The following is a 14,779-nucleotide window of genomic DNA, read 5'->3' on the forward strand; positions in this document are numbered from 1 at the left end:
TGTAAGACTTTATTTATGATCGACAGCATGATAATTGAAGTATGTATTTTTAGGGTATGGCCAACTTGAGCTGATCAACATATATGATTTTATATTTATCATTTTATGGTGAGAAGATTGAAATCTATTCTTTTAGTGATTTTCAAATATAAAATAGTTTTTATTAACTATAATCATTACATTACACAATGGACCACTTTAAATCATTTCTCCTGAAATTAAAATGCAAGCTTAAATTTTATATTTTTAAAAGGTAAATAGTGACAACTCACAATTTACATGAATATTTAAAAAAAAGAAGCCACCTCTATAAATCAAAAGGAAATTCAAAAACTTATTAAAAGACTGAGTAGACAAAATAGAAATGAGACAGAAAAGACATAAACAACATAAATAAAAAGTCCTATCATAGATACTTACAAATTTTGAAATATCATATAACACAAGGTATCTGAATTATGAATATCTGATAGGTAAGAGAATGAACATTTAAAATTAATATTGGTGGAAAACTCAACAGAACATTTTGGACATACAGAAAAAATTATTAAAAACATATGTAACACCATGCAGAAGACTACATTCTCAATTTTATCAGGTACCTAAATATAAATAAATGAAATTCTGAATGCAATCAATAAAGAAAATATTCTGTGGTTTAATTTCTGTCTTCAAACTATAACTCACAATACTTTAAAACTCACTGAAAAAAGAAAGAATTCATGAAGTCTTATACATATTAATATTAAATAATATATTTATAGATTATGGATAACTGTGATAGATTTATAGGACAATAGAAAGGTAGATGATTAATAATAAATTATGTTAGATACATAGGTGGATAGATACATATAGATAGATAGGTAGATAGACAAAAGAAAAAAGCAAGCTTTAAATTATAGGCACATTTATTTACAAGTTATGAATGTAAGAGAAGGACAGTTACTAATCAAAATTTAGGGGGCAAAATCATTAGTAAATTGCAATGATAATTCAAGGTATTAATCATCCACGTAGTTTGGGCAAATAATGATAAACATGAGACCATATTGTCACAAGTATCTCCTCACAAGGGAGTTAAAGAAAAAAAAATCACAACTTTTCATGAGAAAACTGACAGAGACCCACTGTGAAGAAGACTCCAGTGTTCACTGATGCCCAGTTTATCTGAGCTGGATGAGACAGAGCATCCATTCACACAAGTCGCAGGAGGTGGGTTTATTACTTACAGATAGAGAGTAAGGGACAACAGAAAACAGGGGTTCACCTAGAAGTGTTCCTGAAAGGCTTAGGAAGTCTGGTGAAGGTGATGGAGCTTGAACCGCAGCTGAGAACCAAGAATGTGGCCCATTTTGTGGTTTATACCAAGTTAAAATGGCTCACTAGGTTAAAGTGTTAAAGGACAACATGATGGTGGGGAGACCTGTCCCATAGTCCCAGACCACACCTTCCTATCTCAAGGTGTTGCAGTCCAAGCACGTTTTAGAGTATTTCTTAAGAACTGTTAATGAAAAATGGGAAAGCATACTGCCTTTTGAAAGACATCTGGAGAACTGTGTAGCACCCACCCTTAAAAACTTGTGACAGTTAACACCAACAGTTTTAGAATATGTCTTCATCATATACTTTTTGCTACTATACCCATTAAAAATTGAAAAGCTATTCTGTGTATTTCTGACATAAATGCAGAATTTGAATATATAATCAAGATTGATTACCAAGTCATATTATGTGAGTGTATACACAGTAATTATCCAATCCTCTGAAAAAATTCACTGTCTTGATAAATATGGTGAGGAAAATTTCCAAAATGGAGAAACTAAAAAGATATTGCTAATTCATCATTGATCTATAATTGAGTCTTGGTGAAATTGTGTATAATAGCACATTAGCAAGGAAACTGAAGAAACCATAACATCAGTTGATTAAAGAATAATATTGTACTAACACTAATTTTATTGTTTTGATAACTACATTGTGAGTATGTAAGTCATATTCCATATATGAAGAGAGGGTTGAAATGAAGTAATAAAATGTTAACATTTTTGATTTATAGAAAAAGTATATAAGGAAAATTTTCATATTCTTTCTGCAATTCTTCTTCATATATGGAATTTATTCAAAATTTAAAAAATCAAAGTGCATTAGAGTGTTATCTACTTATATTTATGAATTTCCATTCTTTTTGAGGCAGTAATTTAGATAATGGTCAAGAACCAAGTCATATAAAATTAATACAGGACTCAAAATACAAAAAAAGTTATTAAATTCTAAATGATTAAAAATTAAGGAGGAATTAATTGTAGGATAGGAAAAAAAAGAACATTGCAATATGAAATCCGTTGTAGGGGTTAGTGGAAGTAAAGCATTCATGCCCATTACTTTCCTTATTATAAACTAATGGTAATGTTAGAGCTGCAACTTAATGGCAGACAAAATCTAACCCCAGATTTTCTTCTTTTTTGTCCATATGATTGCATAACAGAAGACACCAAAGAAATCATAAATTCATACAAGAAACTCTAACTATAGCTGATGTTCATATTGTTGCAGCAAGCACACAGATTTGCAAGCCAGACAGATCTCATCGTGAACCATGGTTTTCCACCTTCTAACTTTTTCAGAAATGTTAGCTTCCCTTTTATAAGAAAGAAAACTGACAATTTTATTGCATTCTGTGAATTTTAAGTTGAGTTTCATTAACACAGAAGGAATTTAAATCTGCAGTTATATGAGCCTAGCTAGTTTCACTCAGCTAGCTAAGTTTTTGCCAAATCATAATGCATATTTATCTGTGTAAAATATTCTCCACAGAAACTGTGCCTGAATGACTGTAGAGGCGGATCCAATTATCTGCCTGCTTAGCAAGCAACCCCAGATGATTCAGACATCCATTATGTTTAATGAAGCACTGCTTTAGATGTAGCCACCTCAAATTTCTGCATCGGTCTATGCTTGCTCTGACATGGTGATGTTCTAGGAATATTTTCTGAAAAGTCACTTTAGCTATATTTGACTAAGTGGAAAGATACAGAAAGAAAACATTCTAAAGTCTTTCTTTTAAAAATCAGGAATCATGTTTGAGTGAGAAGATTTACTTTGGTTTTTATCCATGTATTAACTTTAAAAACAGTGATTTTCACATGTATTTTAACTCATAAAGGAGAGGCTGAAAAAAGGAAGGGATTGATCTAGAAAGGGAAAATAACTATGAAGGTGGGTTGTCATTATGGAAAAACATGAACAAGGAAATTGAGAAAATGATCCTTCAGTTGAGGTACATAAAGATACATTAAAAAAGAATTATTTTCAATTATATATGTAATTTGGGCAATAAAGAATGAAATAAAATTTTAACAGGGAGGTATAGTGATTTTTATACATACACAAACATGCAAATATATACAAATATACATATATAAACACATGCTTACATTTATTCTTACATGCATACATCTGTACAAACACAAACACACCAGAGAAAGAAAATGAGAGAAAGACATCAATATATAACAGTTACTTCTGATATTTCTGGAGAGAATATCAAATGTGATCACTTCTACTTTTCATGGGAATATTTCTAGATTTCAAGATCACTGATTCTGCTCTAATCAAGTACTATGAGGTTATTAAATCTACATTTACATATAAATTTCTTCACTCCTCTCTCTTTCTTAGGTCGGGAGCAGTCAACCCTGGTGGAAAAATATTTTCTCACATGATTTTTAAAATACACAAAATTCTGTGGATTGTCGTGCAGATGTCAATCAATTAACAATACTCTGTTTTTATTAAATTTACTAAGACAAGAAACTAAGCTCAACTTCATGAGCAAGTGTGAAACTGATGTAAAGTCTCTCTCCAGCAGTAACAAAAGTGTCATTTTCTGGAAAACCATCATAGTTTACTTGTCTATGATGTCCAACTCCATTCAACTTTAATCTCCTTTGCTTGCTCCAAACAGTGTGTGGAACTATAAAATAAGCACATGTCCTTGATCCAGTTTATGTATATTGTAGGCTAACTTCACACTTGCATGGAAAGCATCCTGATATATGAGGGAAATTGTGGAGCTACAAGCTAAGAAAAGCTGCATCTTATTTTCTTATTTCTAGTTAAATTGTCACTGATTTTATTTTTGTGGGTTGGGTTGGATGAATACAGACTTTTAAAATTAAGCAGAAAGTTAACATTTCATGAATTAAAAAACATTCCTTTGTGATTAAATATTGAATCTTACTAGTTTTCTTTTAAAAATTGAATTTGCTGAAATTATTTTGTAATTATTACAAAACCTTATTAGTTGCCAAAGAGAGCTTTAATTTTGTTCTTATGTCATGATGCAGATGACCAAGAATCTTTCTCTTCTATATATAGTTCATTATACAAAAATTTAGATGAAGTATGCTGTACTATTGCTCAGGAAAGCAATTTTAATGATTATATAAAAAGAAAAGCATTTTGAAAGTAATTTGGAAGCAGAGTTAATACAATGCCCTCATAGCTTAGCTTGATGTATTAAGCTTAAAAAAATCACTATTTTCAATAAAAAGACAACTAAGAAAAAATGAACTTGGTACATCTATTCAAATTTTAGTTTATAACTTAAGTACAGTATACAACTTTTAAAAATTGTATTAAGGAGAGTTAGGTACGCTTTCGCTGTTTCTTCATGGCAAATACATTCTTCAATGCTCATTTTCTCTTACTTTGACTTTGTAGTTATACCCTCATTACCACATTCAATTAATTAGCGTATGTAGGTAATATTCTCCTGCTCATAATACATGGAGTTGCACTAGTGACTCCAAGTGAATAGGACAGATTCCTAATGCAAGGTGAGCACTCAGAGAGCAGAGGGAACAAAACAAATACTTCACACTTAAGTGAAAGTGTTAATGGTAAAAATTCTTTCTTTGACCAAAGACTTCCTGTAAGACAAGAAAGCAGGCAAAGAGAAAAAGAAGGAAAGAGAATGAGATAAAAGAAAGAGTACATTAAAATTATATGTAACTAAAGGTAGTGTCATTCATTTTTATTTCACCTTAACCTAATCTTAGTGGGATGAGACCAAAACGCACTTCTTTAGAAACTGGCCATCTCACATTTTGAGTAAAACTGAGAGAGCTAATTTGGTTTGGCAGTGTTTGTATTTATCACATTTTACACTAGCTATAAAAAGTACTTCAATTTGTGGACTTCTTTCTTTGTTCAATAGGTTTTTAATTCTTACTGAGTTAATTCACCTAAGGGTCTCACAGAGTGTGTTTCACATAGCTTTGTTGAAGATACACATATGGAAAATACAAATGTGACTTATGACTTTTGAAACTTACTCAGTTTTGCCTTTGTAATAGTCATTTTAACATGAAATTTGTAAAATGAGCCCTTCTCAAAGACAAATTTTAAAGCTTTGCCTTTGGTTTGATCTTCAAATATAGAAAAATTAATTACCTGTAAGAAAGTATACATGCTTTACATAATTTCTATACCACTAATTTGATCATCCACAGTATTAGTTTGAGTTATGGTGATTTCCCCCTTTTCCTTATATGACCAACTCTCCAATACCACATTACATTGCTACTGACTTGAACAAACCTCTTAATCTTGAGTAAAAATATACCAAAGGAGCTTCAGGTATATAGAGTATTCAGAATCTTCCCTTACCTCATTCCAACACAGAAGAACCTGTTCTCTCATGATATTATCACTCTTAAATGTGAAGCAACCTGGGAAGATCATGCAAAGTCTTCCTCCTCTCCTGTGCTCCCTCTTAACTCCTCCAAGCTTCTCCTTTGTGGTCCCAGGAATGAGGATGTTATCACAGGAACTTTTCTGCCTTCATGCCTCTAACTTGAGCTGGGTTTAAAATAATTCTCTCAAATGATATACTAGTAAAATGATTAAAAAGAAGCAGTTAAGCTGGAGGTATTGATAATTAAGGATAAAACTACACAAATTACATGTAGGTTTTAGAGGCCAGCAAGCAATACCTGCCTCTCTTCTTTCTGACTTTTTTTTTGCTCTAATACTCCCCAAATTCAATCTTATGCATTGCTATGTTCATATTTTTCATAGTATTTCTTTGAAATTATATTTCTTTTTTTCTCCAGATTATTTTGTTCTGGTAGTATATTAATAGTCCTTAAACAGATATTTTCCAACTTTGTTACAACATAACTGGCAAACTACAATTACATATATTTATTGTATACAGCATGCTGTTTTTGTTTTAGGTATGCATTGTGAAATGATTTGCACAAAAAAGATAATGGTATGTTCGTGGGATCACAAAATGTATTTAGTCCCAGTTATGATTTTGTATGTGTGGTAAGCACAATTTAGATATATTTTCAAGCACAATTTAGATACATTTTCAAATTTCAAATACACATTACTGATTATAAAATCCATGCTGTACATTAGATCTCAAAAACTCAAAGGTTTTTGTAACTGAATGCTTGATCAGTATCTCTCACCTTGTCTAGTACATGATGTTTACCATTCTATTTCCGTAAGTATGATCTCTCTTTCTCTCTCCCTTCCTTCCTTTCTCTCCCTCTCCCCTTCTCTCTATCTCCTTCCCTTCCTCCTTCTCTCCCTCTCTCTCTCTTTCTTTCTTAGATACACATATAATTGAGATCTTACAATATTTTGATTTCTGTGTCTGACAATTTTTTCTTAACCTGACATCGTGCAGGTTCATTTATCTTGTCACGTATGTTGTGATTTCCTCATTTATTACAGTTTAGTAATATCCCATCTCACATGCATTGCACATACATGTATATGTATGTAAAACTATATATACATGTAATTTGCCTAGATAGTTATATACATAAAATATACATGCATACACATATGAACACCTTAATTTATTTCTTCATTCATTTCCTCATGGACACACAAGTTGTTTCCACATCTTGAATATTTTCAGTGATTCTGTAATAAATATAGTGGTGTACATATCTCTTTGAAAAAAGATATTATTCCTTTGGAAATACACCCAGAAGTATGTGAACTAACTTCTCATTAGTTACAATATTTTATTGAAGTTTGCTTTTTCAAATCAAAATTCAGTTAATGAAATATTACACTTGTCTTACATCTTGGATATTTCATTGCACTAGGAGTTGAATTTTAATGTATATTCCTGTTCATCACAGAACAAACTATCTGCCTCAGGACAAAATACTAATTTTTAGTTACTATTATGTGTATAGCCCCTTATGTAGAATTTCAACACTATTTTTTATGAACCATATGTAGAAATTAGAAATACTATCTCATTAAATGTATATTTGCACTACCCCAGTTTTAGCTGGAATACTCAAACTTCTGTTCATGTAGAAGCAATTGTTATTATTTCTTAAATATTTATAATAATCCTTTAAAGCAAAATGTAAAAATGTCTAATGGGTTTTGGATTATTAACACATATTATACATTTCAATAATATTCCACTTTATTTCCTTTCCAATTAAAAAAATTTTTTCAGTTCATTTTAAAGGTGCTTTGGAGGACTGAGGCCTGGCTCAAGTGGCAGTGCACCTGCCTATACATGCAAGGCCCTTGAGTTCAAACCCAAGTATCACCATAAAAAGCCCACTGTGCTTTTCTATTGCTGATAGGATAGTTTTGGCTATTTTTATTGCAGGCCTCTTCATCTATGTTTTTATAGGTGTTTATTTTTATAGATTTTAATGTAATGAAATTTCAAAGCTTACTATTATGTGGAAGCTTATATAGAATAATGAAAAATGGTAACACCTAAAGAAACACATTCTTTGGAAGAATATTTCGAAAGGTTAAATTCACGTTTGACTATTCTCCTGAAAGCATCACCATTATCTCAAATTATAAGGAAGAGAAATCTTGAGGATACAATATCCAGAATTAGATAGAAATGAAAACACTGGTGATAGAGAAGAACATGCCATTGTTTCTGAGACCTGTGCCTAAAATTCACTGAGAATACCTAACAATGAAACAAAATAAGACAAAAAGCAAAAACACCAGGAGCAGCTGTAAAATTGGCATGTTCTACATAGAGTTTTAGGTATGATTCATTATTAAATTACTGTAAAAGTGCAGTACTTTTCCAACATGTTTTATTAAATATATAACTTTACATAAAAATAGTTTATAGAATAGAAAATAAGTGTTCTTACTTTCAAATCAAAATAAAATACAATAGATCATGGCTGAAATAATTCCATAAGCAAGATGAAACTTTCCTAGACAATTCAAAACATAATGCTTTGAGTTTTAAATACACATTTAAATGTCAAAAAATGGCACTTAAAGAATACTGGTTTAGAATAAAGAACATTCTTGAGTTGTCCCATTTTTTTCCTAAAATCAAGGAGTTATAGCACATCTTCAAAAGAAAAAGAAACCAAATTGATTTTAAAATTCAAAATTATATTTTAAACAATACATATTGAAAAAATGTGAGAGTGAAAACTGAAGAGTTTTGCCACATTGGTCTACTTTCTGGGTCAGACTCTAACATGCAATGGTACAGAAGTGTCCTTTGCTTCTGGAAGAAGGCTGTCTCAACCACAGCAAACTAAATCGAGAGGTTATTTGAGTAAATACCTATGCGTTACATACAATCTACCTTGATAAAAATGACAAGGAAGGAGACCATCAGTGGCTACAGTGATATTTAATATAAGTTTAGATATAAAAGCTAAAGAAAGATCACAAGTGATTGATTCAGACAAATTTCCTTCTTTATTAATATTTCAAAAAATTTTATCTGCATTTACAAGTGTGTGGTTTGGCTACAAAGTGTCTCCCCAAAAAGCTCAGATGTTGAAGGCTTCAATTACTCTTACCTAATCAGTGCATCGATATGCTCATGGATTCATAACTTGATAACATTATTGGGAACTGGATGAAACTAGGAGGAGGATAACAGAAGGATGAACCAGGTTATAGGGGGTGTGCCCTTGGAAGGGTACGTCTTATGCTTGGCCTCTTCCTGTCTTTCTATGCTTCTCAACCACCATGAAATGAGCATTTCTGTTCTGCCATACCTTCCCTACCATAAGTTTCTGCTTTGCCATATGCCTAATATGAAGGGAGTCAATCTACCATGGACTGAAATCTAGGACTGTAAGACAAAATAAATCTTTCCCCCTTTTAAGTTATGTCAAATATTTTGTCACAGTGATACATGACAAGCACAACCAATAAAAATTGATATAATATTTAGAATAAAGTACATCTTATGCAATTTAGGAGTTTTTCCTAAAATTGACGTTAAAATATTCTTTTAATATCAAACATTCTTAACTTTTAAATCAATCCTAATTTTTAAAGTTTTTAACATTGAGGATTGTTAAGAAGGAAATGCATACCTCATTTTTTGTATGCAGGCAAAATTTCATGCAAGACAAAATTAGATGTTCCATTCCAAATTGCAGAGTAACTATTTGGCAAACAGTTTTGATTAGTGTAAAATGAACATATTAATGTACCCCAGAAAGGGCTAAGAACAAATATAATATTGGACATGGCTGCAGAAAGATACATTTTGAAACAGAATATACAGACTATTAACAACATGAAATTTTGCTGAAATGTTCCCAACCAGACACTTATGCTTAAATACAGAGAATTTTTTTAAAAGATTGCTGTCAGAAACAAAACATTAATTTCTCCTTTATGTCACTTAGTGTTTCCAAAAGACTCACAGAAGAGTCTGATTTTCTGTGATTCTTTTCTAATTATTTTCATTTCCCGTGTTTCATTTAATTTAAGTTGGTGGCATTTTGGTGAATTTTGAAAAATGAAAAGTTTAGTGTCAAAAAGTCCATATAACCTAGACCCTTGAACTTTCTAGAAAAAAATAAGAACATGGCATATTTTCACCTGTAAAAATGCTTGCACAGGAATAAGAATTAAAGTATTGCTCTTTCATTTTTCACATAATTCATTTTTGATATCTGAAATCTTTTCCATGAAAACATTCAATTGAAAAATGAATCTTTCAGCATAGAATTTAGGACATTGAAATTATGATGTGTGATAGTATAATGTTAGATACATGGTGGAATATATTTATCAAAACATAAAGCGTGCAGTCAAATAGTAAGACCAGATTAATGTAAACTATGAACTAAAATTAATCTTAATATATTGATAAGGATTCATCAGTTATAGCAAATTTACCACGCTAATAAAAGATGATAAACTAGAGGCACTGAAAGGAGAGGGTAAGGAGATATATGTGAGCTCTGCACTTTCTTCAAATCTGAAACTGCTCAAAAAATGAAATATTAATTTTATAAAGTGAATTTTGGTAGTTAGACATGATACATTTTGGTGTACATAACATAATCAAATTCAGTGTATTTGCTAAGTTGTGTGGCTTCAGTGACCATTGCACAACATAGAACTATAGGAATGTGAATAATTCAGAAGAAAAGCACTCGAATTTTCCTAAATATTATATTTTCTTAGGCATTTATTTTCTTTACATTAAATATATAAAAAATATTTCAAGGTAAAATTGTGGTTCATTTTCATTTATCATTTAAAAATATAGCACTTGCTATGAACAGAATAAGGTTCATCCCCCATTTAAGGATGAAACCTTAAGCCCCCAAGGTGATATTACTTAGAAAATAATTAGGTTTAGATTAACTCATATGGGTAGGACAATCTTGATGGCATTATTGTCCTTACGAGAAAAGAAAGCAGACATCTTGTTCACCCTTTACAGTGTTAGGATTTAGCAGGGTGGCAGACATCTGCAAGATAGGCAGAGGAGGGCCCTCATGAGAATTCATCAGGCTGTCTCTCTATGATTAAACTTCTAGAAAAATAAATTCCTTTTGTTTAAGTCACCCAGTCTATAGTACTGTTTATGAAACTTCAGTAATGCACAAGCAGTCATTGATTTTAGGATAAGCCAAGAATAATTAAAAGAGCACCGAGTGAAGTAAAACAACATATTGACACTTAACTATCGTAAATAAACCAAATCTAGCTCACAGACATTTGAGGTAATATCTTAAACTTGAGTATTCTTACAATTCAAATGAGCAAGTGAACTTACCTAACTATTGCTCATTCTTTCTGTCAAGTTAAAGCTGCCCCATAACATATAAAACATTTAATTAAATTTCAATTTTAGATAAATTAATGAGCTTTACTATGAGCATGTGCCATGCACTATTTAGGGCATGCTTTTGTAAACATTTGCTGTTGCCCTGAAACTCAAATTAAAGTGATGTACCTTATTGCTATGTATTTTTTGTCTTTGGTATCTCCAATGTGAATATAATAGTTGGTTAATGATTACAAAGGTGTAGTTTAAGTTACCAGAGGTCTGGTTACAAAGCAGATTACTGGGAACAAATTTCACAGTTTCTCATTCACCAAGGCTGAGAGAGATCACATTTCTTTCCAGTTTCCTAGCACTGCTGAGAGGATCTGTTGGGCTTGTGAGTCTTAATAAACCTTCATTTGTTCAAGATGCTGTCCTTCTGTCAATCAATCATTTTATTAATATTTTATTATAATCATCAAATCAACATTTAAGAAAATTTTAGTTCTTTAATGCAATGATGAATCCTACTGTACAAAATTCCACCTCCCAGACTTGATTTTCACAACTGTTCATCCGTCCAGCTGCACAAGAACTCTCTACCTTGAAAGGCCCCAGATTCCCACTCAGTCCCACACAAAATGCTGATGCCCCTCTCAGAAAGTCTTCTTCTTCTTCTGTTTCTTTCTTGTGCTTCTTTAGTTATCAGTTTCTACCTCTTCCAAGAAGCCTTCCCCGGAGCTCACATTTCTAACTTCCTCCTTAAAGTAGGGCATAGAGAAATTGCTCTTGGGTTTATCTGTAGATATGGGAAGTTATTGAATGAATGTAAGTAAAGAGGTAAACTGACTAGATGAATACTTTACAAAAACTAATCTAGAGTTATTACACTGGGATAAAGATTAAAAACAGGAGAAAATACTACTTTTTTCCTTTACAGGCTGTAAATCACAATTCAAATGAAGTCCACAAATTGTGGTTGGTCAAAAAAAGAAAGTTTTAGTTCTTTATATGTGAAAAGTATTTTTCTTAAACTATTTCACAATAAAATAATAATTCTGAAAACTTTAGTCACCATGGTTATTATCTAAAAACAGTGAAACTTTTCTCCTTTCCTTTTAGTACAAACACTATAAGGAACTTGGGAGTTACACATTTTTTAAAGTTCAGGAAACAAATAGCTTTGGTGATGAAATAGCCTTAAGCTGTTTTGCCTTTTCAATAGCTGTGTATGTGGAAAATAGAGTATCTTTACAAAAAATTTCTGTATTGCTTTATGTTTTTCATGAAGTTATAATTTGCTTATCACAGCCTTTTAAACAGCCTTATCTTGGGCTTACTTTTTGTCATGATCATGCAGGAAAAGTGTAAATATACTAGAAAAGTTAAGTGTCTCCCTGTCAATTTCTACCCAGGAGAAACACCTGCAGCACATAAAAAAGATCTATCTTTATCCTAAATGAGAACAACCTTAACATGTTTGTTTCTCTTCAGTCACAATTACTATCTTTCTTTTCAAAATTTCCCACTCCCAGTGGAGATCATAAACCTAGGTTTTTAGTAAACACCTCTATATTATGACCTAACTATAGTTTCAAATTTAATACAAAAACTGTACTTATGGAGTTATAATCCTCCTAATATGATTAAAAGTAACATATATGAATATAACAATAAATCAACAATTATGAAAATATCAGAAATTATAAAATACAAAAGTACAAATGGATATAAATGTTTTCCTGGATGTCTGTAATAATTTCTCAACTATATTGACTTCTGATCCTGCACCAAAACAATTGGTTTATAAATGCTTATTCGATCCTCAACAAAATCTCTTATGGAAAGTGCTAGTCCTAGACTCATCTATAAGATTACAAAAGGGAATATAAAAGGCTACTTTTTCTCAAACCACATGTCTACTTAATTTCTATAATGAATATCATGTATTAGTCGGATCTTTTTCACAGAAATAGAACAAATAGCACATATCTAGATGCACAGATGATAGACAGATAGATCACATATAAGGAAATTTATTTCTGTATAAAGAGAATTTTGAACTCAAATTCTCTAAGGAGGCCACATCTGTGTTGAAGACCCTGCAGACTGCTTGACTAAGCAGAACAACATGATTGTGGAGAGACGGGATGTTGCAGATTGAGGTCAAAATTTTCTTGGACTATCTTTAGTAGTTAATAGCTCTTTACCACTAACACCTGAATCTTTATTCACATCCTTGTGACTATTAGGTAAAACTTTGGGATGTATTGTTATACTGAGCACACTATTAGTTTCTAAAAACCCCAAAGTTAAGACTGTTACAAGAAACGTCTGAAAAATTTAATAGAGATTTTCCTACTATCCCATGGCCCTCCTACTGATATAGTCACCAGTGCATTTGGTAGATATATTGATTTTATGAGTTTCTTGGTCATGTGATTATGAAAACTATGTAACCTTTTCCACAGTGAAACATGAATCCATGACCCTGGGCCATGGTCACTCATAATTTGATCAGAATCAATGACCTCTTCTGCCTTTCAGAACAAGAACAGTATTTTTGGGATGACAAATTTATTATGAGGAATTGGCTTAGATGTTTATGGAGACTGTAAATTTCCATTATCTGTTCTGCAAGCTGGAGATCTGGGAAAGGTGGTGATGTTATTCTACTGAGTCTGAAAACTTGAGGGCTATGGATGCTGGTTGTGTAAATACCTTTCTAAGGGCAGGAAAGGACTGATGTCCCAGCTCAAGTAGAGAGGGAATAGAAGATACTTCTTTTCTTCCTCCTTTTCTTGTAGTCAGTCCTCAACACATTGGATGATGCGCACATACATTGAGAAGGATCATCCACTTTTACTGAATGCACCAATTCAAATGCTATCTCTTCTGAAAATACCTTTCAGACATATCCTGATATAATGTTTAATTTGGACACTCCTTATCCCAGACAAGTTGACTCATTAAAATTATCCATGCTACAGCCTCAATGGCAACAGTGGAACCACTGCTTTTAAATATATGGAGGCTTCTTTAAAAACTAAAAGTAGATCTGCCATATGATTCAGCAATCCCACTCCTAGGGATATACCTGAAGGAATGCGACTCAGGTTACTACAGAGACACCTGCACACCCATGTTTATTGCAGTGCTATTTACAATAGCCAAGTTATGGAAACAGCCAAGATGCCTTACTGCTGATGAATGGATTAAGAAAATGTGGTATTTGTACACAATGGAATTTTACTCAGCCATGAAGAAGAGTGATATCTTATCATTTGCCGGTAAATGGATGGAAGTGGAGAACATCATCCTGAGAGAGGTTAGCCAAGTTTAGAAGACCAAAAATCATATGTTCTCCCTCATATGCAGACCTTAGATCGAGGGCAAAGGCAGCAATGTTGTTGGACTTGGGTCACGTGCTAAGGGGAGAGCACATATGGGAGGAATGAGGACAGGTAGGAAACCCAAAACTTGAAAGTGTTTGATGTCCCCACTGCAGAGGAGCTTAAGAGAGTAACCTTAAAATGACAGAGGTCAATATAGGGAAGTGACCAGGAAGTAGTGAATATGTCAGGTGGAGATGAATCAATTCAGATTGTAATACACTTGTGCATGGAAGCAATGCTAGGAATATCTCTGTATAGTTCTCCTTTTCTCAACTAGCAAAACGCTATGTATTTCTTATTATTGCTTATATCTACT

At 32.2% G+C, this 14,779-nt stretch overlaps 1 protein-coding gene across 8 annotated transcripts in view; it reads right to left on the reverse strand.

The window, feature by feature from the left end:
- Positions 1–801: 801 nt before the first annotated feature.
- The window catches only part of LOC141420747 (ral guanine nucleotide dissociation stimulator-like), a 77,934-nt gene continuing 63,956 nt past the window's right edge, over positions 802–14,779 (reverse strand). For 3 of the 8 annotated variants that reach the window (XR_012445309.1, XR_012445307.1, XR_012445305.1), the window contains one exon: positions 2,124–11,867. Coding sequence is in view for 1 of the 8 variants with exons in the window: in XM_074065484.1 (XP_073921585.1) it covers positions 11,767–11,867 (101 nt within the window). In the remaining 7 variants the exon portion in view is untranslated. Of the gene's footprint in view, positions 11,868–14,779 lie in introns of all 8 variants that reach the window. The other 5 variants (XM_074065484.1, XR_012445308.1, XR_012445306.1 and 2 more) reach the window with 5 other exon arrangements.

This window comes from Castor canadensis, chromosome 2 (assembly GCF_047511655.1).
Source record: "Castor canadensis chromosome 2, mCasCan1.hap1v2, whole genome shotgun sequence".
NCBI classification, from domain to species: Eukaryota; Metazoa; Chordata; class Mammalia; order Rodentia; family Castoridae; genus Castor; species Castor canadensis.